The sequence below is a fragment of the Penicillium macrosclerotiorum genome (assembly GCF_028827735.1).
Source record: "Penicillium macrosclerotiorum strain IBT 26536 chromosome Unknown utg000007l_segment0_segment0, whole genome shotgun sequence".
In the NCBI taxonomy this organism is placed as follows: Eukaryota; Fungi; Ascomycota; class Eurotiomycetes; order Eurotiales; family Aspergillaceae; genus Penicillium; species Penicillium macrosclerotiorum.
This window is the reverse complement of record NW_026643086.1, coordinates 2,334,052-2,360,587: the sequence shown is the minus strand read 5'-3', so window position 1 is coordinate 2,360,587 and position 26,536 is coordinate 2,334,052. Positions and strand designations below refer to the sequence as shown.

The 26,536-nt window shown below is 49.1% G+C and overlaps 10 protein-coding genes across 10 annotated transcripts; 5 read left to right on the top strand and 5 right to left on the bottom strand.

The window, feature by feature from the left end:
• Positions 1 to 135: 135 nt before the first annotated feature.
• N7462_007674 (HIT family protein) lies at positions 136 to 918 on the bottom strand (the record flags this gene model as incomplete). Its single annotated transcript, XM_057079392.1, has 3 exons — positions 136 to 374; positions 482 to 575; positions 667 to 918. 3 exons carry the CDS (start codon positions 916 to 918, stop codon positions 136 to 138), a joined length of 585 nt encoding a protein of 194 aa, XP_056932062.1.
• A 1,235-nt stretch (positions 919 to 2,153) lies between these two features.
• On the bottom strand, positions 2,154 to 3,767 carry N7462_007673 (B-type cyclin nimE; the record flags this gene model as incomplete). The annotated part of the gene is made up of 3 exons (XM_057079391.1): positions 2,154 to 2,254; positions 2,318 to 3,635; positions 3,759 to 3,767. The coding sequence occupies 3 exons, from the start codon at positions 3,765 to 3,767 to the stop codon at positions 2,154 to 2,156; spliced, it is 1,428 nt and encodes a 475-aa protein (XP_056932061.1).
• A 1,151-nt stretch (positions 3,768 to 4,918) lies between these two features.
• On the top strand, positions 4,919 to 6,198 carry N7462_007672 (mitochondrial 54S ribosomal protein uL2m; the record flags this gene model as incomplete). Its single annotated transcript, XM_057079390.1, has 2 exons — positions 4,919 to 6,019; positions 6,097 to 6,198. 2 exons carry the CDS (start codon positions 4,919 to 4,921, stop codon positions 6,196 to 6,198), a joined length of 1,203 nt encoding a protein of 400 aa, XP_056932060.1.
• Positions 6,199 to 7,118: 920 nt separating this feature from the next.
• Positions 7,119 to 10,069, top strand: N7462_007671 (putative C6 transcription factor Prf; the record flags this gene model as incomplete). The annotated part of the gene is made up of 6 exons (XM_057079389.1): positions 7,119 to 7,431; positions 7,502 to 7,808; positions 7,864 to 8,383; positions 8,446 to 8,937; positions 8,990 to 9,238; positions 9,299 to 10,069. The coding sequence occupies 6 exons, from the start codon at positions 7,119 to 7,121 to the stop codon at positions 10,067 to 10,069; spliced, it is 2,652 nt and encodes an 883-aa protein (XP_056932059.1).
• Positions 10,070 to 10,710: 641 nt separating this feature from the next.
• Positions 10,711 to 11,976, bottom strand: N7462_007670 (uncharacterized protein; the record flags this gene model as incomplete). Its single annotated transcript, XM_057079388.1, has 3 exons — positions 10,711 to 11,412; positions 11,486 to 11,798; positions 11,861 to 11,976. 3 exons carry the CDS (start codon positions 11,974 to 11,976, stop codon positions 10,711 to 10,713), a joined length of 1,131 nt encoding a protein of 376 aa, XP_056932058.1.
• A 1,081-nt stretch (positions 11,977 to 13,057) lies between these two features.
• Positions 13,058 to 14,637, top strand: N7462_007669 (ribonuclease P protein subunit p40; the record flags this gene model as incomplete). Its single annotated transcript, XM_057079387.1, has 7 exons — positions 13,058 to 13,201; positions 13,254 to 13,398; positions 13,515 to 13,577; positions 13,654 to 13,755; positions 13,804 to 13,947; positions 13,997 to 14,330; positions 14,406 to 14,637. 7 exons carry the CDS (start codon positions 13,058 to 13,060, stop codon positions 14,635 to 14,637), a joined length of 1,164 nt encoding a protein of 387 aa, XP_056932057.1.
• Positions 14,638 to 15,036: 399 nt separating this feature from the next.
• N7462_007668 (uncharacterized protein) lies at positions 15,037 to 15,978 on the top strand (the record flags this gene model as incomplete). Its single annotated transcript, XM_057079386.1, has 1 exon — positions 15,037 to 15,978. The coding sequence occupies one exon, from the start codon at positions 15,037 to 15,039 to the stop codon at positions 15,976 to 15,978; it is 942 nt and encodes a 313-aa protein (XP_056932056.1).
• A 557-nt stretch (positions 15,979 to 16,535) lies between these two features.
• On the bottom strand, positions 16,536 to 19,215 carry N7462_007667 (beta-glucosidase; the record flags this gene model as incomplete). Its single annotated transcript, XM_057079385.1, has 3 exons — positions 16,536 to 18,745; positions 18,811 to 18,938; positions 18,992 to 19,215. 3 exons carry the CDS (start codon positions 19,213 to 19,215, stop codon positions 16,536 to 16,538), a joined length of 2,562 nt encoding a protein of 853 aa, XP_056932055.1.
• Positions 19,216 to 20,032: 817 nt separating this feature from the next.
• On the bottom strand, positions 20,033 to 25,223 carry N7462_007666 (bifunctional ATP-dependent DNA helicase/ssDNA endodeoxyribonuclease DNA2; the record flags this gene model as incomplete). The annotated part of the gene is made up of 5 exons (XM_057079384.1): positions 20,033 to 22,548; positions 22,611 to 22,872; positions 22,925 to 23,419; positions 23,472 to 23,567; positions 23,625 to 25,223. The coding sequence occupies 5 exons, from the start codon at positions 25,221 to 25,223 to the stop codon at positions 20,033 to 20,035; spliced, it is 4,968 nt and encodes a 1,655-aa protein (XP_056932054.1).
• A 601-nt stretch (positions 25,224 to 25,824) lies between these two features.
• On the top strand, positions 25,825 to 26,294 carry N7462_007665 (uncharacterized protein; the record flags this gene model as incomplete). The annotated part of the gene is made up of 2 exons (XM_057079383.1): positions 25,825 to 26,084; positions 26,210 to 26,294. 2 exons carry the CDS (start codon positions 25,825 to 25,827, stop codon positions 26,292 to 26,294), a joined length of 345 nt encoding a protein of 114 aa, XP_056932053.1.
• Positions 26,295 to 26,536: the final 242 nt, after the last annotated feature.

The window sequence follows — 26,536 nt, the reverse complement described above, 5'->3', positions numbered from 1 at the left end:
AACGCCACCAAGCACCGGCCACTTTTAAAAGTGGATTTGGGCACCAGCTTGCATGGCAGGGGGTCGATTATTAACTTGATGCATGCAATTATACCGTCTCAAATGAATGAGACGACAGCGAGGAAATGTCTTATATCACAATCTACCCTTCCTTGTTGTATGGCTAAGAATCACCCCTTCCTCGTCCTGGACACGCCTAACCTCCCGTGCAAGCTCAGCTCGCATGGCACGAGCTAATATCTCACCCTCGTCATCATCTAGTTCATGCCGTTGTCCACGACCGAACATGGCGAAGCTCGGTTTATGAGCGAAGTCTGATGGACGAGGAATGATATGAAAATGCACATGAGGGACCACCTGTGCAGCTCGAACGCCTGTTATTCTCTGTTAGAGACATCGTTGCCTACCAAAAATGAAAGAAAGAGACTGCAGGACAGTTGATTGCATGATGCTTAGTTGTACATAGGTAGAGGTTACATACCATTGTTCTGGACAACATTCCAGTGTCTGTCAGGGTCGTCACCGAAGATGGTCTTCGTGACAACCCTCGAGATGATCGGAAGCCACTTGCCAATCTAATGGAGTCTTAACAATACTGTATAATTTTCAAGTGGCAGGCGCCCAGCTAAGGTCTCCATGAATCCACAAGGGTCAAAATAGACATACCTCCTGTCCAGCTTGAACCCCCATATCGCCCAGCGTTTCATAGTGCTGTCGCGGTGCTACAAGAACATGGCCATTAGTTAGAGGCATGATGTCTAAGAAGGCTAGAACATGCTCAGTTGCAAGAAGGAGATGAGCCGTTCTTTCGGAAGCCGATTCCGAATGGCTGGGACTGTGTTTGGGGTCATTGAAGGGGGCTGGTGGGTTTGTGGCTGCAATCTCGCAGAACGGGCATGATGGAGAGGGCGAAGACATGACTGAACGGTAAAGAGTAGTGAAGGCTGCAATGCAAAGGGTTTATAGCCGAAGGTGGTTCGTTGCTGCAAGAACGATGTACATCGAGGGCTGCTTGCAGTAGTAATGTGTTGGGACTAGTCGACGGCCCCGGTTTGTTGCTACAGAACAACAGAGCGAATCAAGCTTCAGCCCCAACAATAACCCTGTGCCGAGAATGGAAGCGAGTTGATGCGTCGGATATTGGTCGTCAGGTCTTCTTCCAAATACACCCAGAAATCTTCGACGTCTGGTCGGCGAAGCACGGCCGCGAGCGGGACACGCCAACCTCGGCTAAAACGCCCCAGACGAGGGCGTGCCATCTCCAATGAGCTACGAGCCAAAAGACGACCAAATCCTGGAGGCAAAAATTATTCTGCTCATCTGACCGAGAAGAGAATAGGAAAGACGCCTATGTACACCTCAAAATTAAAAAATAAAAGCCAGAAAGCAAAGTAAAAGATCAGAATTGCAACCAGTAGTCACGCCGAGCACCCGGCACAAGCCAACTATTCTAACAAAACCCCAAGCCAGAACCACGATGACACTCAATACCCCCGCCAGACCAGCTCCTTGAAACAGCCATATCCATGCCAAAGAGGCGAAAGATATCGTCTCTGCCAACCTGGGCCTTCGAGCCGACAAAAGAGAAGACAAGAAACCCCCAAAGAAACACCAACCCGGTTTTTATCCACCAACCCGCAGCAGTACTACCGAAACAGATCAGTAGAGCGGCCACAAGGATCGTTGACATTGTAAGAAGACTCCAAACGAAGCGAAGATAAATCCACAGTGCAATAAGGTAAGATTCCGATCTGAAGAATGAGAAGAAACAAAAAAAGAAGTAAGATAAAAAAAGTCCGACGCCGTCACACGAACGCGAATGAGAATCGAAGAAGGTATCAGGGTACGCAGAGACAAGGCACCCCATGCACAAGAGAAACAATAACAGTACACCACGTGAAAGCCGAAGTCGAAACAAAACCGCATGGCTGAGCGCCGAACACCCCCGTCACAGAAGACAAATGCCGAAGCGCACAAATTCAATCAAGTCATCGTTAAGAATATGCAAAAAGGTATTCGATACCAGCACAATGAAATGCCAACATATGGAGGAATTCGAGTTTCCCTGGTCGGTGTCTCGAGGGCCTTGGGATCGTCATGAAGGACAACAACGGAGCCGACTCAGGGCTAGCATAACATCGTAAATGGCATCATTACTGTTCGCTGTCCTTGATGTAAGTGTACGGCTCCGAGAGAGAGCTGTCGATGTACATGCTGTGGTACTTCTTGGCCCACTGGCGTGTCAAGATGGAGGCTAGATGCACGCGTTAGAAGGGTTCAAGGAGAAACAGGGAATAAGGGAAGGGATTAGCATTACCTTTCAAGAACTTCTTGCTAGCGTATTTCTTGAAGAAGGCCTCGTGAGAGACAGGACGGTGGAGATAGTCGATCATTAAGCGGAAGACCGGGTCGATCTCCTTCTCCGTGTACCCAGCATAGTGGGCAAGAGTGGCATCCCAGGATCCGCGCTCAAGAATGAGGCGTGCCAGATACATGGCAGCGGCGGCGATGTGGCTCTGGGGAAAGCCCATAAATCGATGGTCGAGCAAGCTAATCTCCATAAGATACTTTCCGAGAGTCCGGGTTTGAATGTCATAGTTGTCGGCCTTGGAAATGCGTCGAAGGAAGTTCATCGGGTTGGGGAAGCTCATGTTGTATTCAAGAGTCGCAAGGACGTGACGTTCCGCATCCAAGATCTCCTTGTCGGAGAATGTCTCATCGGCGACATGGCTAAAGTTGGCAACGTGGGGGGACAGAACTTCCTCATACTTGGAGGCGATGAACATGGCGGTCACTCCAACGAGCTGCAAGCGGTCCAGGGCGACGACCTCCGCAGAGAGGAAACGGTCGATGATGTTGACGGCAAGGAACAGGGTTTCTGGGAGGAGGCGGAAACGGGTGTGAACTTCGATCAACCAATCAACCAAGATACCTCGCATCTTCCACTCCAAATCTGGCTGGTGCTCAATGTATTCAGGGTTGGGCATGGTGGTCATCTCCAGATCCTTCAGATAGTCGAAGATCTCCACCACGTATTCCGCGGCCATCAATGGGTCGTCGAGGTCCTCGGTATCCAGGTCCAAATACTCAGGCAGCGCCTCCTCCGGGATTTTCTTGACCCCATCCTTCACGTCATCGACTGGCACGGCCTTCTTGTTGTTGTCGACCTTCTTTCGTGGGGGCTCTTCAGTTTGTTGCTCATCCTTGCCAGTCTTGGTGGAGGGCCGCTTCATGCTGGCCGGGCGCTTAATCTCAGGCTTCTCGTTAAGCTTCCTGGTGTTGCTAGCGACAGTACCAACGGCAGTCCGTGATGAGTTGGTACGGCTGAGCTTCTGGACTCCCCCAGTCTGGACCGTTGCCTTCGAGGTCAGGCCGGCCTTGCCAGCGACGGTCTTCTTTCCATCCTTGATCTCAGTGGCATCGACCTTATTGACATTGCTCACATCTCCCAGGGCAGCACGGCGACGTGGAACGCCACTGGCAGTTGTCGTTGTTCGCTTCGTCTGCAACGGCTTCTTGGCCCCATCAACAGCACCGTCGGTGGTCAGAGCGGCGGCCTTGGCCCGCGTCACACGCGTCGAAAGGCCGTTCTCGTCGTTCTCATTCATGATACCTCGGGTGCGGAGGCTACGGGCCTAAGATGAAGTTAGTCTTTTGATTGCCAATGGAGATCAGACACGCGTCGAGGACGGTTGTGCCAGAACGAGACATGTCCCGCACCGCATCTACTCGAGCTGTCAAGGTCTGGGATAGCTTACCGGAGGCATCGTGGGAGACTAAAGAGAGGACGAAGGGAGAAGGGGACGCGACGAGAGAATAAGAAAGGGCGAGGAATATAATTCTCGTCCTGTTCGCGGGCCATCAAGTCAGCATTCCACTCGACATAACCCCAGTGGGGAACCCAAATACCAGAGCAACCAAGGTCGATGTGCACGTACCACGCGTGAAAATGCGTTGATTCTGATGACTACAGACCTGTCTCAAGGCAAGAAAGGCAGCTCAGATGTTAGAAGATGGGATGAGTCGTGAGTCACGACGCATAAAACAGGATGGTGATATCGAGAGGGTTCGCGAAGACTCTGCTGCCCAAGCTTGAAAAACGCGCGAGAATGCGGGATTGAAGGGCACAGAGGTATTCGAATTTCACGTGGAATCCGTCCAAGAGGATTGGCCCGGGATAAAGGGGAGTTGGGAGGGGAGGAAGGGTATCTTGAAATGGAATGATGATGATGATGAGGGAAAAGGAAGAAGTCGAGAGGGTCAAGCGATGTTTGGCCCTACTGTGCTAGCGTGGAAAACCGGTCAAACCTGAATGACGCCCCACACAGCGAGTCGCGACGGGTCTCTTCCACTTTCGCTTCTTGTCAATGAAACAAATTAGAGATGCGGCAATGGAAAGGAAACTGAAGATAACACAGGCGAAGAGTAGAGAGAGAGGATTCCTTTGTACCGGTTCAGATCGAAGGTAGATCCAGAAATGCAGGGACACGGTGGTTGGGCTGGGTGGCAGGGGCGGTATTGGTAGTATCGGTAACGGTGGATACGCGAGGGCGTCGAAACGTGAGGCGTGTGGGAAAACAACACAGTTGCCCGGCAACCAAATCACGGGATCAAAGGGTTGGTCGGAAACCGAGCCACATTTTGTGGCGGTGACCACAGCCCGACACAGTGTGGCAGATGCAGATACATCACGTGACACAAATCGGGCGACAGAACCAGCGAGGTCTAAGGCGGTGAGAACAACTGTCACGTGAGCACATCCCAGAACTTTTTGCCCTGCAGGGACAGCAAGGTCCAGTCTCGCGTCACGGAGTTGAGTTGTAAGTGCATTGGGCTTGCAATTGGGGAAATTCCACAAGAACCACCGTTGGTGCAACGACTCCAACTTTCCTTGTCTTTGTATCATTATCCGATAACCATGCTTCAACCCCGAATGGCCCTTTGGGGCCTTCGGCTTCCCTTCAGGTGTTTACCGGCCACACCAGTTCGTCAATTTGCAACAGGGATCAATGGAATCGAAACATCCTCCGAAAAGCTTTCTGCCCCGCTGTCTGACTTCAGTGCTTCCTTCGCCCCTCCGCCGACCCGAGATGAATCGGGGGTAAAACTCCGCACATATACTCCTCGCACCCCCGGTGTCCGACACTTGCGGCGGCCCATCAACGACCACTTGTGGAAAGGCCGTCCGGTCCATCGATTGACATTTCCTAAACGTGGTCATGCTAAGGGTGGCCGTAACAATAGCGGTCGAGTCACAGTTCGCCATCACGGTGGTGGTCACAAGCGTCGGATACGGACGGTGGACTTTCTGCGGGCTGCTCCCGGACCTCATCTGGTGGAGCGCATTGAGTATGACCCCGGTCGCAGCGCGCACATCGCGCTGGTCCGTAGCAAAGAGACCACCAATCTGAGCTATATTCTGGCCGCGGATGGCATGCGCGCTGGCGATGTGGTGCAGAGTTATATGTCGGGTATCCCGGAGGACCTGTGGAAGAGCATGGGTGGTACCGTCGATCCCGGTGTGTTGGCGGCCAGGACTGCCTGGAGAGGCAACTGCTTGCCGCTACATATGATTCCCGTCGGAACTCCAATCTTCAACGTTGGTCTCCGTGCCGGAAAGGGTGCCCAGCTCTGCCGTAGCGCCGGAACATATGCCACGGTAGTTGCCAAGGGTAGCGACTCTCGGCAGCAGGAACTCGAGACCGATCAACCTGAAGAGGAAAAGAAGCCTCTGTCGTTTCTTGAGCGTCGAAAGCAGGAGCATCTCGCTCAGCATATCACTGTGCGCCTGTCCAGTGGTGAGACTCGTCTCCTCCACAAGGATTGTTGTGCCACTGTGGGCGTTGCCAGCAACCCCAACTATCATTACACTCAACTGGGCAAGGCCGGTCGCTCGCGTTGGCTCAATATTCGTCCCACAGTTCGTGGGTTAGCTATGAACGCGATGGACCACCCACACGGTGGTGGTCGTGGCAAGTCCAAGGGTAACGTTGACCCGAAGAGCCCTTGGGGTATTCCGGTAAGTCATCCGTCATCAAGCACATATTTCCAGAATCCTGTTCTAATCAATCGTGTTCTTTCTTCTTTTGCGGACAGACCAAATCCGGCTACAAGACCCGACCCAAGTGGAAGATCAACAAGGCCGTTGTGCACCCAAGACCTCGTAACCAAGGCAAACGCCGTCGTGGTTACAACTAAAGGATTCCTTTTCCGCCTTTCTCACTCGGGATACTGAGAGTCACTCGGATTATTGTCCTCTCTACAACTCCTCTGCATCACTCTCCAGACTACGAGCTTTCCCCATCCCATGCCTTGCCTCCAACCACACCCGGGGCGACTGTACGATATTTTCCTTCCTGATTTCTTGCATCTCAGTGTAACTTTCTCCCAATGTCTACTATCACTGGGTATATTCGTTTCTATTATCAGTGGGACCTTGGGTGATGCCGTGTATTTATTAGCCTGAAAAATCCAAGATCATTTGTATAAAAAATGTGAACCAATAGGTCTACTTTATCCCCATTATATTTCTCATCCTACGTCGAGTATGGCTTAGAGAAGTCCTTTATGGCCCATTCCATCACTTGTCCACGTTAGAGACATCGCATCCTGTCTAATTGCCCAGGGATGTATTTGTCTTCGGAGGCGATCGACACCCGGAGCCCTGTCGATCTGCCAAGCCCGCCAGGCAACGCTGTGGTGCGTATACCCCCCCCCCCAAATGCTAAAATCTAGGGTCAGCACCTACACGGGCGATGGGAGATGAAGTGCCTCCACAATAGTTGCGCGTGGAAGGTAGTCGAACCCAAATTAAGGGGGAATAAGTTGATAACAGAGAGAGAAGGTCGGGGCCGAGAATCAGAGCTCAGCCCTCTTCTGATACGAGGTGCCGCCGTCATCCTCACATTTTGTCTTTTGCTCCTTCTTATCCCCGCAGACCCTCACGCCATCTGATAAGAACAACTTGTTGCGCTTGACTTGTGAACAATTCATGTCTCCTACGTCCTTCACGCCGCCCTGAAGTCCCTGGTCTTCATAAGTGTCGCCAAGCCTAGAGTCGTTATCGGTTCTGATTACGAATTACGTCTTTCTCTCTGCGCCCGGCGACCGCGCCCGCTATGGAAAACCTCCCACCCTCGGGATTCGCACAGGATGCTTCGCAGTACTCCATGCTGCCATCATCTCTATCAGAATCATCTCGCACGGAAAACAGCAACCCCGCCCAAAATGCCGATGCGAGCGATAGTCACTTTGTTCCTCGCCCGAAGCGCATCGCATGCGTTGTCTGCCGGCGGAGGAAGCTGAGATGCGATGGAAACCGGCCAAGCTGCGGAACATGCTCGCGCTTGAGTCATGATTGCGCTTATGATGAAGTGCGCAAGAAGAGTGGACCGAAGCGTGGGTATGTGAAGCAGCTGGAAGCGCGACTAGGTATGTATCCTGGGAGAGGGTTTTCTACCAGGGTGGTGAAGATTGTCACTAATCATCGCCGCGCCATCAGCTCAAGTCGAGACACTTCTCAAAGGTCAAGAATCCGATAATGCACAACGAACATCCCCGCCTCAGCCGCCGGAAAATGCGTTCACAGGATCCATGCACGATGACTCCCTGCTGTCTTTGCACGACATCTCTTCCCTGGGGAACGACATCAGCGCCTCAGTGCCTGCAACTTCAAATGGACTTGGTACGTCGCAGCTGGGCCATCCTGTGTTCGAGGGAGTTTCAGGCATCCCCAGCGACCCGCAGTGGGATTTGATCAGCCTGGGCTTGGAAGAGCCTCTACCAGCCCAGGATGTGATAGAGGAACTGTAGGTGAGCCGCTATCTACCCTACTATCCTATTACTGACGTTTTTGGTTTGCAGAGACAACATATTCTTTGAAAAGATCTGCCCGATGCTGCCAATAATCCATCGCCCCCGATACTATTCCGCTCTGAACCTCGCCCCTCACATGCGGCCTCCCATATGTCTACGATACATGATGTGGTCCCATGCTGCTTCCGTTACCGACAAATACTTCTTTCTACACCACCACTTCTATCAGCGATCCCGCAAATACGCTGAGATGGACGAGATGAAAGGATTCGGAGAGGGGGTGGTCAGCCTGGCACATTGCCAGACTTGGATCCTCATTGGTACCTATGAATTTCGCATGATTTACTTCCCGCGGGCTTGGTTGAGCGTTGGTAAAGCGACCAGGCTGGCGCTAATGATGGGGCTGCATCGATTGGACGGTGCCGGTCTAGATGTCAAGCAGTCTATACTTCCACCCAAAGATTGGACTGAGCGAGAAGAACGTCGGCGCGTTTTCTGGATGGCATTCTGCACGGACCGCTATGCGAGCATTGGGACTGGCTGGCCAATGGTCATTGATGAGAATGATGTTGGTTTTTCTATCCACACCCTTGTATGACTCTCAGGATGCTAATTGTTGACAATAAACAGGTAATGACAAATCTCCCAGCCTCCGAAGAGTCATTCTTGAAGAGCAAGCCACAGCGTACGCTTCGTCTATCTGATATTATTGCAGGCGAAGGAGTGTCTACGTTGTCTCCATTTGCATGCGTTTGCGTTCTGTCGAACCTATTTGGTCGGAATCTCGTCCACATCCACCGACCACACCCAAATGATAACGATAATGACCTTAATGGCGAGTTCTGGAAACGGCATCGAAGCCATGATAATATACTCCTTCATATTGCGCTTTCTTTGCCTGACCACCTGCGACTTCCGAGCGGGATGGATGATGTCAATGTTATCTTTGCCAACATGAGCATTCATACCTCGACCATTTGTCTCCACCAAGCCGCAATATTCAAGGCTGAAAAGAACAAGATGCCAAACCAAATTATCATCGAGAGTAAACGGCGATGTCTCGTGGCAGCAAACCAGATCTCAAGTATCATGAAAATGGTTAGCCATATGGATCTGTCAATCGTATGTCTGAGTCCATCGTGCTATCATCATTACTCAAACTAACTGCTGGCAGTTGAATCCTTTCATGTCATTTTGCCTCTACATCTCAGCACGGGTGTTTGTACAGTACCTTAAATCTCGACCTGATGACTCCACGGTCTATTCCTCGTTACAATTTGTTGTCTCGGCTTTGAATGCTATGAAATCCAAGAATCCTCTGACGGAATCTTTCCTCGTTCAGCTAGACGTCGATCTTGAAGGAACTGGGATACATGCGCTTTCTAGCTCAAAGAGCGGCACTAGTCATGTTATGCAGGCGATGGTAAGTCTTCCCTATCATTTCAGATTATCAGAAGACTCGAGGACACTCATTCCAAAACAGCAAACATATTGTGCTGAAAAAATGGAGTGCACTCCCTTGTACACTGTTCGTGAAAATCAATCTGCAGACTCGAATAATGAGGCTCCTCGAAACAACACGAATATGAGAGGCTCTGGAGGTCATGCACAATCCAGTATGACCGCATCACTTCCCCGCCGACAGAAGAGTTCTACGACTTTAGACCTTGAAAGTGGAGCTGGTGGTAATGGATCGCAATATCTCTTTCCCCACGGAATACGATCGGGGAATGGAAACTCAGACCCAATTGGTCAGGGCATCACTGATGTCGATATGGAGTTTTCACCAGATTTTGGCCTTGGAGACAGGAATCCACCCTCTGATCACCCAACACCATCAACTTTGAACTCGTCTTCTAATACGTCCTACTCGATTTCTGGGACAGACAACCCTTCTCCGGATAAGAAGCCAAAAACAAGCTCTGCATACCCATCCCAGAGCTCTGCCACATCTTTTGACAAGGTCCATTCAGCCCATATTTCCCCTGCAACGGCCGAGTCGTCGCAAGTTCCCGATATGAGCTCATTATCTGGACAAGTATATGCGACCAGCACCGCTAGTCCCCTGGGAGCCACCGCGGCGGCAAATGCATTCGCTTTACCTGCTGGATGGGATCTGCCCACACCTAATTCTGGCAATCCCACCAGCATTGATTTTAACAATCTGAATGTTGAATCCTTGAGCGATGCTCAATGGGCACAAATTCTAAATAACGGAGTTAGTAATGGCTGGGAGAATTGGCGCCCATCGTGAAGCCCACCTGAGTGAACTTGCATCTATAATCCATATTACTTGAAGGATCTTATTACAACGATCTTCATTGCGGGATCGCTCATCAAAGGGCCTTTTCTCTTACACGAGTGGCATCAATTTACTCTCCTCTCCAACTTGTTGACACATACAACACTATGAAGTGAATGCTCTCTTCGGATGACCTCCGTGTGTCATCACATCCAGAACCGGTCCACATTGGTCCTAATAGCTGGCGGTCAAGAGGAAACTTACCTAACCCTCACACCAGGTTCCCTTGCGAGCTCCAAAAGGTCTGCTCTCTCGTTGTGCTCATGAATATTATACCCGAAAGTCAAATCTTCTTGATTTGTGGCGTTCGAGGTCTTTGCAACGATTTAATGATGGAACACAAATAACTTTGATATAATTCAGCTCTCCTCTCTGGTCTGATAATTGATCATCTCTTTTCAAGGAAAAACTGTGTGATATGGCAGTCCTTACGATAATACAATGCAGACAAAACAAGAACTATTACTGTGCTTCTGTGGCGTGTCCTTAGGAACGAAATAGTAGTAAACTATTGAGAATACGCCTGATGTGCTACCTGGGCCCTCTTGCAGATCTTTGACCAGTACGAGGAGAATCGCAGAGACACAAAAAATTTAGAGACCACCGCCCGCAGCGCCAACAATCTTCAATCCTCCTGAATTGCTATTTCCAGGCCCATCATTCGTAGTTGAGTATGCCAGCCAATACCTTGACGGGTGCCATGCAACAGCCGGGACGCCAGCATTAGCACCAGTAGTCGGCACAGTGTAGACGCTCTCACCAGTATCGGCGTGAAAGATCTCGATCCCATTCCCACCGCAGCCAAGCTCATCACAAGCACCGCATATGAAGCGCCCATCAAAGCTCCAGCTAACTCCACGAACACCACCACCATTTTCGCTAGAAAGAGTACGCCGGCATATCCAATCAGTGGTATCCCATAAAGAGATAAGCGCGTCACTGCCTCCCACGGCTAGATAGCGGCCTGTAGGCGCAAGAGCGATAGCCATACATGCTGATGTGTGCGCGTGTAGGGTGTGGAGTATGTCGAAGGAAGGGTAAGAAATAATCTTGACGGTACCTTCGCCGGTTGTTGCGAAGAGGTGGAGATCAGGGGAGGAAGGAGAGGCGATGTGGTGGGAGAAGGTTGTGGCATTGGTTTGGATAGGTTGAGGATGCGGCGTAAGGGCTGAGTAGGTTGAAGCGCCAGGCTTTGAGGGGAAAGAGAATGAAGAGGACCCATGGCTTGTGCTTTGGTTGGCTATGATAGTCGGATTTGAAGGCGATTGAACAGAAATTGGGATCAAGGTGTCATCCTAGCAGTAGCAAGAGAGGGTTAGACGATTCTAAGATGGTCGCCAGATGGAGGCAGCAAGAGAACCGACTTACCTTCCTACCAACAACCATAGTACTGCCATCGGCAGACCATGAGAGTGTAAACGCTTCTCCGCCCACATCGAGTCGGCTCACACATGTCTTGGAGCGCACATCCCAGAAGCGTACTGTGCCATCGGTGGAGCAGCTGGCCAACTCGGCATCTCGTACAGGGTTGAAGAGGACTTTCTCAATGCCCGCGGTGTGCCCGCGCAGTTCGGTCGAGTATCGGACAGCAGGACGCTCGGGGTTCCAGATTCGTAATGTACGGTCAGCAGAACCTGTTGCGATTAGCTGGCCGGCAGGATTCCATGCTAGAGTTCGGATACTGTTGGCTCGGAGAGGTCATGTCAGTGCTTGAACGGGGCATAGGAAGGGAAAAAAACTGACGTATGCGATCCTGGCCCTTTCGTGGCTGGGTCATGGTAGTGTTGGGTCTTGACACCCCCAAAGACAATGCCGAAGTGTTCCTTAGCTAGGAGATCTCGGCGCAGCGCAGGCGCCATTTTTGGTATCTCCTGCTGCTCTGGCTGCTGCTGCTATTACTGCTGTTGCTTCTCTAGCAATGGGCAGGAAGTATCAAGCAGATCTGCATTCAAGGTAACAAATGACCCAATTGGCGGAGGCGTGTGGGGTTCTGCGGTCTTCAGTTCAGAGACCCTCAAGTTTCGTCGCGGTGCAGTTGGGATCCATCGCTTTGCGGCGGGAGGCGCGATTGCTGCCTCAGGCGACAAACGTGCTGTCATTGAAGGAGGCGTGGGAAAAGGGACGTGGAAAGACGGAGCACTAAAACTCCTGAGAAAGACTTGCTGTGCGCGTGGAGAGAGGAATGAATGTTCTTTAGTGGCACTCTATTCATCTGGTACAGGCCTGCCTATACTGGTGACTCGTTATCATAACGTTGTCAAGGAGGCTTTCCAGGATGCCGATTTCCCTGGTTTTACTAGACTACCTGGCGATATCATATCGATACTTCCAAATATTTTACTTTATGCTTCATCGTGCTGTTGATTAGCTTTAACGGCTTATTGGATCTAGAAAGGGCTTGCTTCCAAAGGGAGACTTAAGTAGTGGTCTCATATAAGCATCACCATGTCCGATGAGCATACGACCACCTGACGAAATAAATAAGATAGTCTAATTGCTAACCACAGCCGATATAATGAATCTTCAATTCAGTCAAATTTTCCAACACCCTTTCCTTGCGAAGCCGGTGCTATTTCACTTCGGTAGTGAAGCATATTCCTAGAACGTCTATGGTTACCTTAGGATGTGTAACAAACACATTGCAATTTTGACCACATAGAACAATTTTACGCCGTGTATCAGATTAAGACCAATCCGTGCTCAACTTCTTAATTCCCGTAGTAAAAACATCATTAATTCCAAAAATGGAGTCGTGGGTGTGATGCTGAGATCATTGCGGTATCGATAAGAGAAGCTTAATCGAACCTCGAAATCTCCGCCTCCACAGCGCTGCTATCGACAAAATTCTTGCCCGGCAAGTCCGTTTCCCCGACTTAGACAACCATCTTCACTCCAGCGATCAAGAAAAGCGTGCCTTTGATCATTCAAAAGGGCTGCAACATGTTTGACATCACTGACGACGCGTCCAAACGCGAAAAATGCTATACCACAGTCGCTCGTCTGCCTGCTTTTGTCGACCCGAAGCAGATTCCCAGCAAGAAACCTCCTTTCTCTACCATCCTGAACCACCCATTTGTGCATACTGTAAGGCTTTTCACAGCATTAATCAAGGCTCAAAAAATTAATCACTCAGCAGGTCGAACTTATCTTGCCTCAAAATGTTTATGAAAGCATATCCGCGTCATTGGATGCCAAGCTAGAAAAACCGCAGTATGCACGGGTTTTCATGTCACCTTTCGAATTACTCGAACCAGAATTCTTTAACACATACATTAAGACCGGTACAGTCTCTAGTCCCACCAATATTGATGTATTGGTGTAAGGTTTACCAATTTGAATACATCAATACTTCGTTTTGGCCGATCCAAAAAAAAAAAACCCTTCTAATTCCACCTAGGCAATATTCTCATGATTTCGGAAGGCAAAGCTGGGTCAGACAATGTTTTTACACTAAACAATGGTTAGCAGCTCTCAACAAACTCTTGTCGCAAGTTGCCCCTAATCAACACATTATATTAATTTCTGTTCTTGAATAGGAACTATCAAAATCGAATTAGGGAAGGAAGTCTTCGAGCGCACAGGGCTTCCTGGAAAACCAATCCGTAGCGGAGGCAGGAAGCATGGAAAAGAGAGATACTGTATGTGCGATCCACTCCACTAGCATACCGGAGATTGACGAAATCCAGTGGTTGAGTTGAATTTACGACTGCCGTCAATGTTACATGGCAAGAAAGGATTTGACAAAATTGTGTCTGCGTTCAAGAATGTCCTCGACTCGTCCTTGGCCTGGCTGTTCTGCGACCTAGAGCCGACAGTCGGCCAAACCCATGGTTTGTCTCTTCCGCTCTAGGGAAAGAACCCGAAGTTAATTGTCAATAGATACCAGGCCGATCCAAAAGCTTCATCCGCAAGTTGTGGAGCTTGAACAGCTGGAAACGAACCTCGGCACAGTTCTCACTCCACTGCTGGGTGGCCTGCTATCCAACAGTATGTCAGAGGAGGACATGCAAGAAAGATGTGGGGCTCTCTCCGAATGGGTAGCTATGGTCCAGCTGGGGTCCCCTCGGGTGTCTGCTGCCGATCATGTTGACCCATACCTGAGTCGCTACAGCGTCCCAGAGTCCGACGAGACATGCCCCATTGATCTTGTCAGCCTAAAATGGCATGGTTTAATTTCTTCAAAGTGGATAATCCAGCTTTTCTCCGCTTTACTGTAAGTCTGCGACCTCCTCAAACCTTGGCTGCAAAGTGTGAGTGGAGCCTGACCTTGTCTGCCCTAAATGGGCAGCGGCTCTAGGCTTCATACTTCAAAGTTCAGCCCTAAATCGGCTTGGTTCATTTTGTCTGCCTCTGCTCTGGGAAGGCAAGCTATAGAGGGAAAAGACGGTTTTATGATTGCATCTGCTCCAAATATATGCTCCTCTGTCATGGCTGATCAGAAGGATACCGATGCTAAAGGACCCGAGTATCGTCATGCCATCTGCTGGGAGTTTGTTGGGGCAACTGCTATGGAGAATTGAAGGAATGGAAGCCTCAAGATCCAAAATCATTTAAGTGGCCGTGGCGCCTCGCCGTCATCTCGCCGCCGGCTCTGTTAAGGTCGTCGGCGCTCCTCCAAGTTGACAGCATCTTTTCATCATGAACGCTGTCATGAAAGACTCTTTCCATGAGCTCTACCCCCCAGCATTTCCCCCCCTTCTCCACTACCACTTTCTCTATCAAACTCCCTTTCGCTAGAAGCCTCGCTTTTCATATTGCTCTCTTTAATCCTCGTATCGCATATTCACCATCATCACATCTCTCTTTTTCTCCTCTCTCTCTCTCTCTCTCTCGTGTGCGCGCGTGTGTGCTCTCGACCACTCTTTTTTTAACCTTATCATCTGGCTTTCTACATACATATACCAAAGTTGAGAGGCACGATGAACACCACTCTTTCCATTATTTCCATAGAGCGAACTGAAGCTTCTATAAATCAGCTCAATCTACCATTCGACGATGATGAATCGGCCGCGCTCTTCCGCGCGTTCACCAACCAGGATTGGGAAGGGCTTGGACCAAACTCTGGGCTGCACAACAATAACACTTCAGATGAGGCAGGTACGATAAAGCTTTTAAATGACGTGGACCGCACTCTTTCTCCACTACCGTTCATTACTCTCGACATATCAGATCATGAGATAAGCATGCACACCAATACCAACAGTGATGGCTCCAGATCGACTACCGAACTACCTGAGTCTACGACGGACACTGACTCGGTTATTGAGAGGAGCCAAGCAAAGTCATCCACGCCGCCCACGCCGAAAGTTCCAACGCCGCCCTCCACACCAGGCCCTCCATGTCTTGGAGTCCCGTCTGCCGCCAGCCCGTCGATTTCTTATTCAAGGCCTATGCATGGCTGTCTGGAACAAAGCTCCTACCTGACCACAGGCTTCCAAGCTCCAGGACTTGCCCAAATTTTTGGATTCCCTGTACCGGCACCAATGCATAATGTTACGGAGTATCCTGGACAGCCGCCAATATTTCATCCACTGGTCTACCCGCCACCGCCTCCAAACTATCACTTAATGGAGTATTACGGCCAGTTTTCACCTTATAATCAAATCATGTATCCCCCTGTTGGGTTCCCACCAGTACAGTTCTATCCAACTATTCCACCTGCAGTTTCTCCACCTCGGGTACCCACACAACCTTGTCGACCTGCGCCTCCAAAGAGAACATTTGAATTCATTGACCCAACTGTACCTGCGGACTTTGTCGCCAACCCAAATAATCACGGTCGATGGCAGTACGACCAAAATGGCAACAGACATTACCTGAATGCACCAAAGAATAAGAAACCGCGTGTTCGCGCAGAGTGATTATGATGAAGTACATGAGATACCTCGACTTGCTCACTAATTGTATTCAAAATTGTATTTTGTTACTGAATGTGTTTTCTGTCATTTTCTTTTTCACTAAAACGGACCAGCCTGGTTTTATGCATGTTTTGGGGAGTCACAGGATTGTGTTTTGGGCTTTTATTTGCTATCCCAGTCTATCTGGGCAGTGTTTGATGAGTTATCACCTTGCACTTTGTTCAGTCTATTTATATTCTTTGTATCAATAAACAACAACCTATTATGATCAAGAAGATTCCACAGAGTTTAAAATCGTCTGTTTTAGACTGCCAAGAGACTTTTACTCAAAAAATCAAAATTTATTATCACCGCAGTAGCTCTAGTGTTTAGTTGCAGAACCCCTTTGTACGACAACGCCTAAACAAGACTTATATTGATCCATCCTGAGAAAGTCCCCACTACCGAGGGAGTATCTCCTAATCTTTCTCTTGATTTTCGTCTCCTCTCATTTGATCATAGTGTTCCAACAGGTCATGTAGTATTCAGGGTCATATTGAAGCATACAGAACAGGAATCATTCAAACATCAAGCTTGCCTACTAGATCCTTGCGTACAGCATTAGTTCCAACCCATATAGATCGAGTTCCACGCCCTAGGACCCAAGATCGATCCGTAGGTCTCCAGAAACTGAGCTGTCGCTCTGTTATGAAAAAGCTGACAGTTTTCGTGGCCCCTGCGAGAACTTCAACATCTTCAAAGCCAACCAAAGTTGAGACCGCAAATTGAACTCCTGGGTATTTGGAGCTTGAATTCTCTGGGGGGCCAAGGTAAAGCTGGGGAATATCAACTCCATTACGGGAGCCAGTGTTCTTGATTTCGATCGATATTTTGAATCCACCACTAGGTGCTTTCTCGATGGCAAGATTCTTATATTTGAACGTGGTATATGATAAGCCATAGCCAAAAGGAAAGAGGACGTTAGTTTGCGTGCTTAAATACCACCTATAAGCAGAGTTGATGCCTTCGGAGAAGATGGCTGTGCCACTTTCTGTCGCCATCCTTTCTGGATACTTTGGGTTTCTAGTAACTGTGTCATTGACTGACTGCGGATATGTGATTGTGAGTTTTCCCTGAGGATTGCAGTCCCCGAAAAGGAGCGACGCGGTGGCACGACCCCCTTCCTGCCCGGGGTATCCCATCCAGAGGACTGACGAAACTTGCTCAAGCCATGGCATGAGAACCGGATCAGCGTTATTGAGCACAACTACTGTCCTGGGATTCACCGTGGCAACTCGTGAAATGAGTTCATTAAAACCGTGTATCAGTTCCATTCCCACGTCGGAGGGGCTATTGGTGTGTGCGAAGACTATGGGGACTTCCACATCCGACGCAATCTTCTCAGCCGCTTGAAAATTTTGTTCTCGTTGGGATGGAGTCACCCAATTTAGACGGACTTCTACAGGGTCATCGAAGACGTTCGTAACGCTCACAGTGATATTGTGGAGGCCAGCGCTTAGATAAACATCTGTGCCGACTTCATCCCACCCGTCTTTGGAGGCAAGAGGAGAACTCCAAGGGCGAGCTCCTCCATCTCCAAGGAGTCGAAACCCGTCAAACACGGTTCCGTTGACAGTGAGGACCTCGACAGCCCATACACTCAAGTAGTCTGAATCATTGAGTCTGCCGCCGGCGCGGGAAAACCGACGTTGCAAAGACAAACGATAATATCCGTCTTCATTTGCCTTCAGGAAGCCAGCCCAGGAATAGGAGCTATTCCCTGGCAACGCTGAACTTCCAGAAAAATTGATATCTGGATCAAGGGATGTTTCTCCCTCCGAGTTTGTTCGAAGCATTCCAGGGGTTCCATCTTCCTGTTGCAAAGAACTTGCAGGGATGAGAGTCCCGTGGACGTCAACCCCAATTGCTGTTTGGATATGGTCGTTACCAGTAAGCTCTTGAATAGCATTCAAGGCACTCTTTAGCCGTGAGGGTATCCCATATGCCCTCTCGGCAAATCCTGCTCCATGATTATACTGAAAAGCGGCCGGCCCGATGACTGCGAACTTAGAAAGACTCTTGGAGAGGGGTAGTAGGTCGCCCTTATTCTTCAGCAGAATGCCAGATCGACAAGCAATGTCATAAGCGACTGCTGCTGAGTGTTCAACCACCTTTGCCGGTAGTGGATTGGGAATCAAATCCAGTGCTGTCAGGTTCTGCCCAATAAGCCCAAACCGATCATATGTGGAGAGAATGTGATACAGCGCACGATCCAAGTACCCCTCAGAAAGATTCCCATGGACATAAATATCGTTGTATAGAGGTGTGGTATAGTAGGTTCTCGAACCCATTTCCCAGTCCAGGCTTGCCTTGATACTTGGGGCTGTCGAGTGCGTTGCGCCCCAGTCACTCATGACGATTCCCGTGAAATTGAAATCCCCGCGCACAGTACGGTTAAGTAGCTCTTCATACTGACAGGCGGGTATGCCATTGACCTGGGAGTATGAGCACATCATAGTAGCAACTCCAGCATAGACCAAGACCTCATGGGGCTGCCAGTAAATCTCATGAAGTACCTGGAGATCCACTTGGGAATTTGTGTCTCCAGAACTTGCACCACTGCTAGAGGGGCCGATCTGCTTGGTATTGGCCATTATTCCTTCTGCCTGAATGCCTTGGACACCCTGCGCGCCTAGTTGCGCATTCAAGTAGGCATCTTCCGAATAGCTCTGCCAAGAACTGCCTGTAAAAGGATCTCGGAGGAGATTGACGCGTGGAGCCAAGGCCACTCCTGTATGACAATCAGTTTCATATTTACTCTATATGAAATATTTTCAGGAGTCAAAAAGCTCTTACCTGCTTTCAAAAGCCTCGCTTCTAACCCAGTGACATGGCCGGCGGCCTTCGCCATTGACCTAGACCAGGTAGCAGCAACGTTTATTTGGCTAGGAATTGCAGTGGCATCTTGAACTCCATTGATTCCCCTGTTCTAGATTAGCAGTGAATATGAGTCAACTGAGCTTTATTTCGTTCTTACGCCTCTCCATCAGCCAGCTGAAGTGCTGGGATCCCCAGCCTCTGTATTCCTGGGACATATCCAGCATAATTCTCGCTTCCAGCATAGTTCGCACCATGAACAAGAGATATCTTCTCTTGGGGTGTTAGAGCTGTAATCAAAGCATCGATCTTAGTTCTGTGGGCTTCTACACTGGCTAAAAACACCAGACTAGAAATCAGGCGGAAGGAGTTGGCTGAGCGCATGGCGTTCCGGCAAAAGGAAAGAACAAACACTACTGGATGGATTTTTTTCGCAAGAGACAAACGAGCAAGATTCTGGATATATATTCGTCTAAGATTCCCCGCAATGACGCTCAGACGCTTTGGAATGGTCTCCTCTACACAAGAGTCTCTGCTTTCCCCACGAGGGAACACCGGCAAGGTGGACGGCATTTTAGAATACTTCGCTACAACACGCTAGAGATGCGTACACTAGTCCAAGGTCCCACCTCTGCCTCATCCATTTGTGGGGAATTGCGGAGAAAAAGAGCGGGGGTGGTATGCATGGCCCAGAGAGGAAATGATAGCTCTTTAGGCCGTTTGGAGCCTGGCCGTGGCTGACCAAGTAATAAACAGTGATTAACGCCGAGGAATAAGCCCCCGTACCACCAAGTTCTTGGGAAGTCTGTTCCTGCAATAAAAGTCGGTTGGCATATCCAGTAACCTATCTCAAAGCCGAACAATATACTGCAGGTGCCCCCAATGCGTGAACATCAAGCAAAGGTTGAGACGCCGAAAAAAACAATAACGGATTGGATTTAAGACTGCATTTATTAAATCTTCCTTGTTGCATGAGGGGATTTGATGTAAATCAACCAGAGGTGATGCGATACCCAGATCTTATTCAGATAACTATGACCTGGGTGGGATTTGCCCAATTGCAAGCCACAAAAACATTTATTAGACAAAATGAGACCACCGAAACCCTGACGACAAATACCTAAATGCGATCCACGCTATGTGCAAATCAAAATGAGCCTAACGAATGAATAGTAAAAACAAACACAGCCAGGTTCTCTCATCATGAAATATCATTCACTAGGTCCCGAATGATGGGCCTATTGCCGACAACGGTTTCACCATTGAATATCTTCGCACCTATTTTGGCAGGTTTGCGAAGACTAGAAGTTTGCCGAGAGCCCAAAGGGCTAAGTGGCTCTCGGGGAAGTGGACTTTGCTTGGTCGAGGGGCTCGTTTTCTTCTTTCGTGAGCCAGGTGTTCGAGCCGTATTTGGAGATTGGTATGGCATTTGGGTTGGATTCAAGGTTGCTGATTGGAAGACATGGCTTTCGGCTGCATCGACAGGCAGATCGTAGACCCAGCCTTTACCTTCAACCAGACGGACATATTTGCACAAGAGTTCATTACCATCGCGGAGTGTTGATTTGCTACCGAGGACAAGGAGCTTGGTGCGAGCGCGAGTGAAAGCGACGTTGACACGACGCCAATCTCGAAGGAGCTCTCCAACATGGTTGTCGGAGTTACTGCGCACACAACTCAGAATGATGACTTCCTTGTCACGTCCCTGAAATTTATCGGTCGTATGCATTTCAAGATCCGGTGCATAGCAACGAAGGCTTTGACGCAGCAAAGATAGTTGGCTGCGGTAGAATGTTATGACTCCGATATTACGAACTGGAATACCGGAAGCAATAAAAGCTTCAACCAATTGAGAACAGAGGACGGTCTCTATATGGTTCACGATACGCTGGCCTTGGGCTGTCTCGAGAGATGCTGATCCCAGAGGGTCAGTGTTGACAAGAAGGGTTTTGGCAGTGGGATTGAGAAGGTCATTCAGCCAACAATGTCCATGATCGGGACCATGACACATCTCTTTTTGTTCAGGGTCATGTTCATCAATGTGGAATTTCTTGAGAGCATGGATATTCGGTATCTCAAGTGTGCTTGTGGCAACTTCAGGGGTACCACATTTAAGGCGACCAGAGTAGATCAAATTGTTGGAAAGAAGCATGATGTCCTCGCACATGCGATATTGGTGTTCCAGATTGACTACAGAGTCGGGCTGAGCATCGGAAAGTAGCTTGAATAGACTGACGTCTAGACCTCCTTCCTGTGCGGCTTTATTCTGCACTAGAGGCGGGAGTTGATAATGATCACCAACGAGGATGAAAGTGCTTGCCATACGAATTGGTCCCAAACAGACTGGAAGTGTGATCTGTGAAGCCTCGTCGACAATACAATAGTCGAAGATACGCTGATTGAAAATATTGTGATTCACACCCAGACACGTCGTTGCAACGACTTGCGGTTTCTCATATGAGTCCTTTAGTTCTTCAATAGTCTTCTTTGGAATCGCTGCGAGGTCAGCGAACTCCTGTACTTCCGAATGAATTTTGGTTGTAGCACCAATGCGCAGGATGCGGATATTATCATCGCGGATCTTGAGAAGAATGTTGTCCACGGCAGTGTGCGTATAGGAAGTTAGCAGTACGCTTTTCCCTTGAGCAACTAAGGCTCGAATAATGTGGGCAATGGTCGTTGTTTTGCCGGTTCCGGGCATTCCCAGAATTAGGGCATAATCCTTGGCACTCATGACTTTCTCAATAGCTTGCTTCTGGTCGATATTGAGAGAGTCGATATCAGAGATTGGGTATGCTGAGGACGTTGATCTGAAGACAGGTGCTTGGCATTGGATGATCAGTCGTCTCAAATGCCTCGCCTGGAACAAATCATTGTCCATCATGCAAATGAGATTGTTTCGTACGATAGCCATGCCGTTACTGAATTCATCCTTGTCGATTCGATACACTGGTTCTTCATTGTCTTCAAGGCAGGTGGCATTCCCATGGCCAATTTCCATAATACCCTTGAATGATTGATTTGTAACTGCGTTGAAGCCGGATGTTTTGGCTCTTGCATTGTGCAATTTTCGGTCAACGGCTACTGTGATGTGTGATGTGCTCACATGAGTGACATAGCCATTAGAAAGAGCAAAATGGCCTTTCTCATCTGAAACAACAACGGGTTCTCCAACAGAGATTTGTGACTCTGCAAAGGAGAAGCCTGGAGAAGCTTGTTTCTTATGAAAAGTGTATCGAAAACGGTTGATCTTGGAACCGTTCTCCTCCTCATGAGCAGATCTCGGGTCGATCACAACATCCCCAAAGCAACGACCGAGAGCCTCCCGCTCGCTACTCAAAAGCGTCCAAAGCTCTCGTCGGAACTTGACCAAGTTCCCTTCTTCTTTGGTGAGGAGCTCATCCCATTTGCGGAAGAATTGCTGATCGCCTTGGTTGAGATGACGGGTAAACTTGACGAAGTCGTCACCAAGCCCGCTTGTCTCCCCATCGCCGTCTTCTGATAACTTGTGATAGAGAAGACATGGGGTCTTCGCATAACACTTGTTGCATCTTTGTGGCTTTTTCAGCATTGGTGGAAGGCGCATTCGCTCGCGAATGAACTCTGCTAGACGGTTCCGAACTTGGATCATTTGAACTAGCTCGTGCCGTATACCGCGAATACTTAGGGTCTTGGAGAGCTCAAGATAGTACAAAAGTCCAAAAGTGACATTAATATCTGTAAATTCCAATGTTAGCGACTAACGACGATCAAATAGAGAATATAAAGACATAGGTTACCATAACGATCAGAGAGCAAGAGGGTGTAGAGAGCAGTCTGCGCTCTATGGCTCTGGTTCGTATCCCTCTTACCCGTTTTCAACTCGAGCGGTATAACGAGGTTTTTTAATCCGTCTTTGTCCCGGCAGCTAACTTGTACCGTGGCATCAATGTTTCCCTTGAGGCCAAACATGGGCGACCATACATGCTCTTCAACTTCAAGTAACTTATTGATGCTCAGATTGAGTTTGGTGCTGTTGCGGTCCTCAACCAGGGAGTTTGCCTGTTGATACGATTAGATAGATGCTTGCCCAAATTGTCGGGAATCCACGTACCTGGGGTTTGGTGTGAAGAAACACTTCTGCCCAAGCTTGAACAGTCGGTATTTTACCCATTACTGTCTCAACAGCTTCGGGTATACTCATGTTAATTGAATATAACTCTTCTACATGTTTCTTCATAACATTTTCAACCAGTAATCTCAATGAGTCAAGATCCCATCGGTTGGCCTTCAAGGCCTCCTGGAAGATTTCATGAAAGAAGACACCGAATGCCTGTGGTCTTTCAAGCTGACCAAATGCTTTGACACGATCCTGAAGTATAGCTCGCCGTTGGCAATCAACCGAGTCAGCTACAACAGTTGCAGATATCAAGTGGTCCGGATGCAGAATTATCATATTGTGAGCATTATCCACAACACATTGACCAGAGGAGTTGAAGTCCCCAACAAGATGAATGAATGAGTCTTTGCTGCAGGGAGTGTCAAACCACGACTCTCGTAGGATGATAGCTTTCCGGGAGCGCGTTCTCTCGTCTTCGACCGATAGGACCTATGACCTTGTTAGGGGTTGCAAATGGAACTAAGGCTTGCATAGAAAATACCTGTTCGGGCTGAGAACGTCCCCTCGACGTGACATACATGTTTTCCGCAGAATCCATAATCTGGTAACGCTTGATAGCTTGCCGACCATTAATGTTCTATTGTTTGACTCTCTTAGCAGATACCTAGGAGTGAGTCCTCTAAGAGTGACCAACGTGAGATGCATCTTCACCAGTCTGTTTCATGGTCTGCTCAATAGCATCCAGATCAAAATCATCATCAAACTCATCCTCAGAGACATCAACCTCTTGTGCTAAGGGTAAACCGGTAGATATATTCACTCCACCAGCAGCGGGAGCCGTTCCTAATTTCTTCTCGGTTTGTTGTCCTGCAGCGATGAGTTTAGATGAGACGATCTTGTTGGGCTTTCCATCGCATTCCGCAAGAAATTCCTCCAAGTTATCATCGAAATCCCCATACTCGTCTTCCAAGTCTTCGGATTCTTCGTTTTTGGTTTCGTTATTCATAATTTCGTAGACTGTATACAGTTTATTATCCCCCACTAATGATTTCTCCGGCTGACTAGGTTGTAGCTTCTCTGCAGCAACCTTGGACCAGCCAGAAGATCCAAGAGATTCAAATTCGGTTTGATTGCCAGTGGGGGCAGTAAAAGGGTCCGCAGAAGCGTCGACCAAATCCATGAAATCCTGGTCTAGATCGTCATCTCCGAACTCGGATGATGAATCTTCCACCGGAGCACCTAGAGTAGCTCCAGCATTGACATTGGAATAATTTTGGGCAAGGTCAACGGGATATGGGCCTTTTCTGTCCATTGTTGGGGACGAAGACCGGCACCTTTGCGCATCCATACGTTGTCGCAAAGGGGAGGAACCGGGATGGCCCATTTCGGCCTGTGGGGCTGGCTGTAGACTCTTTTCAATTCTGTCAAGGATGAGGTTGATCCTAGATGACTTCTTTCCCGAGTCTAAGACATTACTGTTTGTGCGCGAGAAGATACCTCGACCAGAGCCAGGGTCCTGCCTGCTGACACGCCTTCTCTTCGCCCTTGATGTGGGCCATTCGGCAGCACAACTTATTGACCGCCTCAAACCAGATGAATCCCGACTTGTTTTTCCGGAGACTGGTGTTTGAGGCGACGAAGACAGAAGGTTTGCGAGACGAGTAGGCGGAAGTTCTTCTGACCCATCAACCATGTTTTTGTCCACATAGTTGTTCCACAACTCAGCGGCCAAGTCATGCTGGGGGGTTTTAAATAGTGCTTGGATAGACTGCAGGTCGAATGGTTCTTTCTGGGCTTTCTTTGAGTTTCCATTCGAGGGAGAACCTGCAGACGATGAACTATGGCGACGCTTCCGTCGACGATGGCCGGGGGTCTGGGATGAGCTGTCGGGATTCGAGCTAACTGGAACATGTTGCCATATAACATGATCAACTGGTGTGACCTCCGGACCTGGTGCGGGGTCAAATGCGTCTTCAGCATTGCTGATCAAGTCAGCAAGAGGTATACGATTTCCCGGAGTCTGCGGGCATTCTTTGACTAGTTTAGGATCCTCCGCAGGGGCCTTGACAGGGACCTTTTGGGGCAGAGGATTGGCCTTGTCGGAAGATGTGGGCATTGATTCCACCACGCCATTTAGCCACGAGCTTTGGTTCTCCTTATTCCGATGAACCACGTTCGTCCCATCCTTCGACGCGGTGTTTTCAGGAGCCAGAATTTCGTCTTGGTAGCGGAAAGCGTTTAATTTGGTGCGCGAGTGGGAAGAGACAGGGTATGAGTTGGTGTTTGTTGCCATGATCTCGGCCAGACTTTGTCCAAGAGCTCTCTTCTCAAAACGGGTAATAATACATTCTCGAACTTGCGATCGCAATGTCAGTCCTGGAACGCGCAATTGGGAAAGCTGGAGCTCAACATACCGAATGCAGGCAGCTGTTCATCGAAGGACACGGCCAAGGAATATGGGGGAGGTAGAATGTAATTGTAGAGCGCAGCTCTGTTGGCAGTTCGCGAATAGTATTATTGAACGATGGGGTTGCGACGATAAGACGCGTCGCGTTAGCTGACTTACAGTTACGTGTAGGGCGCCGAGTGTTTCTGCCTGATTTATCGGGGAATAATGTTGCCTTGTTAATTAGGCATAAAAAGCGGCCAGGGAAAATCGCCCAAAGGGGACTAGCGCAGTGACTGGTCAGCTCCCCATCGGCCTTTTGCGGCTTCAACATCAACCGCCGACTAACCCCTCTCCTCTCCATTCCACCAAGCGGTGTCATACCAATTGCGACTGTTGCTGCCACATTGGCAAGGCGACTCTTAGTTGGCCTTGTCCTTGATCCCACAATCGCCTAAGTCACTAGACTTCGTCCGACATCACTTGAGTTCATTAAGCTCCCGTCAAGATGGTTGCCCGACCCTTGTCGCATCTCCTCCGCTCGCGCTGCCTGCTGCGCACGCCTCAGAACGTCCAGGCCTTTTCGACTCGAAGCAATCTCCGCGCTGCTGACCATGGCAACCACTACGACCCCCCGACTGGCTGGCTGTTCGGCGTCAAGCCCGGCCAGAAGTACGTGAAGGAAGGCTGGGAGGGCATCTGGTACTACGGCTTCATTGGAAGTCTGCTGGTTGCTGGTGTCGCATATGTTTTCAAGCCTGATACCTCGTATGTGTCTTTTACACCCCCCTAGTTATTTTCCAGATTCGCACTCCCACAGGACTCCCTGGAACTGGCACCCTTGACGAAGAAGGGATAACCGTTCTGAATCGATTACTAACTTTCTTCGAAAGTATACAAACCTGGGCTCTTGAGGAGGCTCGTCGGAGATTGGAAGCCGAGGGCATCCTGGAGGACCCTGACAAGGTCAAGAAGTAGACGGATCGGTTTTTGCACCTAATCTGTACACTGTACATAGAGAGATCGGAAAAGGATATTTCGGTTGATGCCTGTATTGCCTACAATGGCAGATATGATGTTCCGATCCTTTGGTTAGATGGGTTTTCGCATGTCCTTTCATTTCCATTTTCGTCCACCAACCTGTTGTACTACTTTATATTCGGTTGAACTCACTTTCCTATCACATCAATACAGGTGAAATAAAACAAAATAGTATCTAT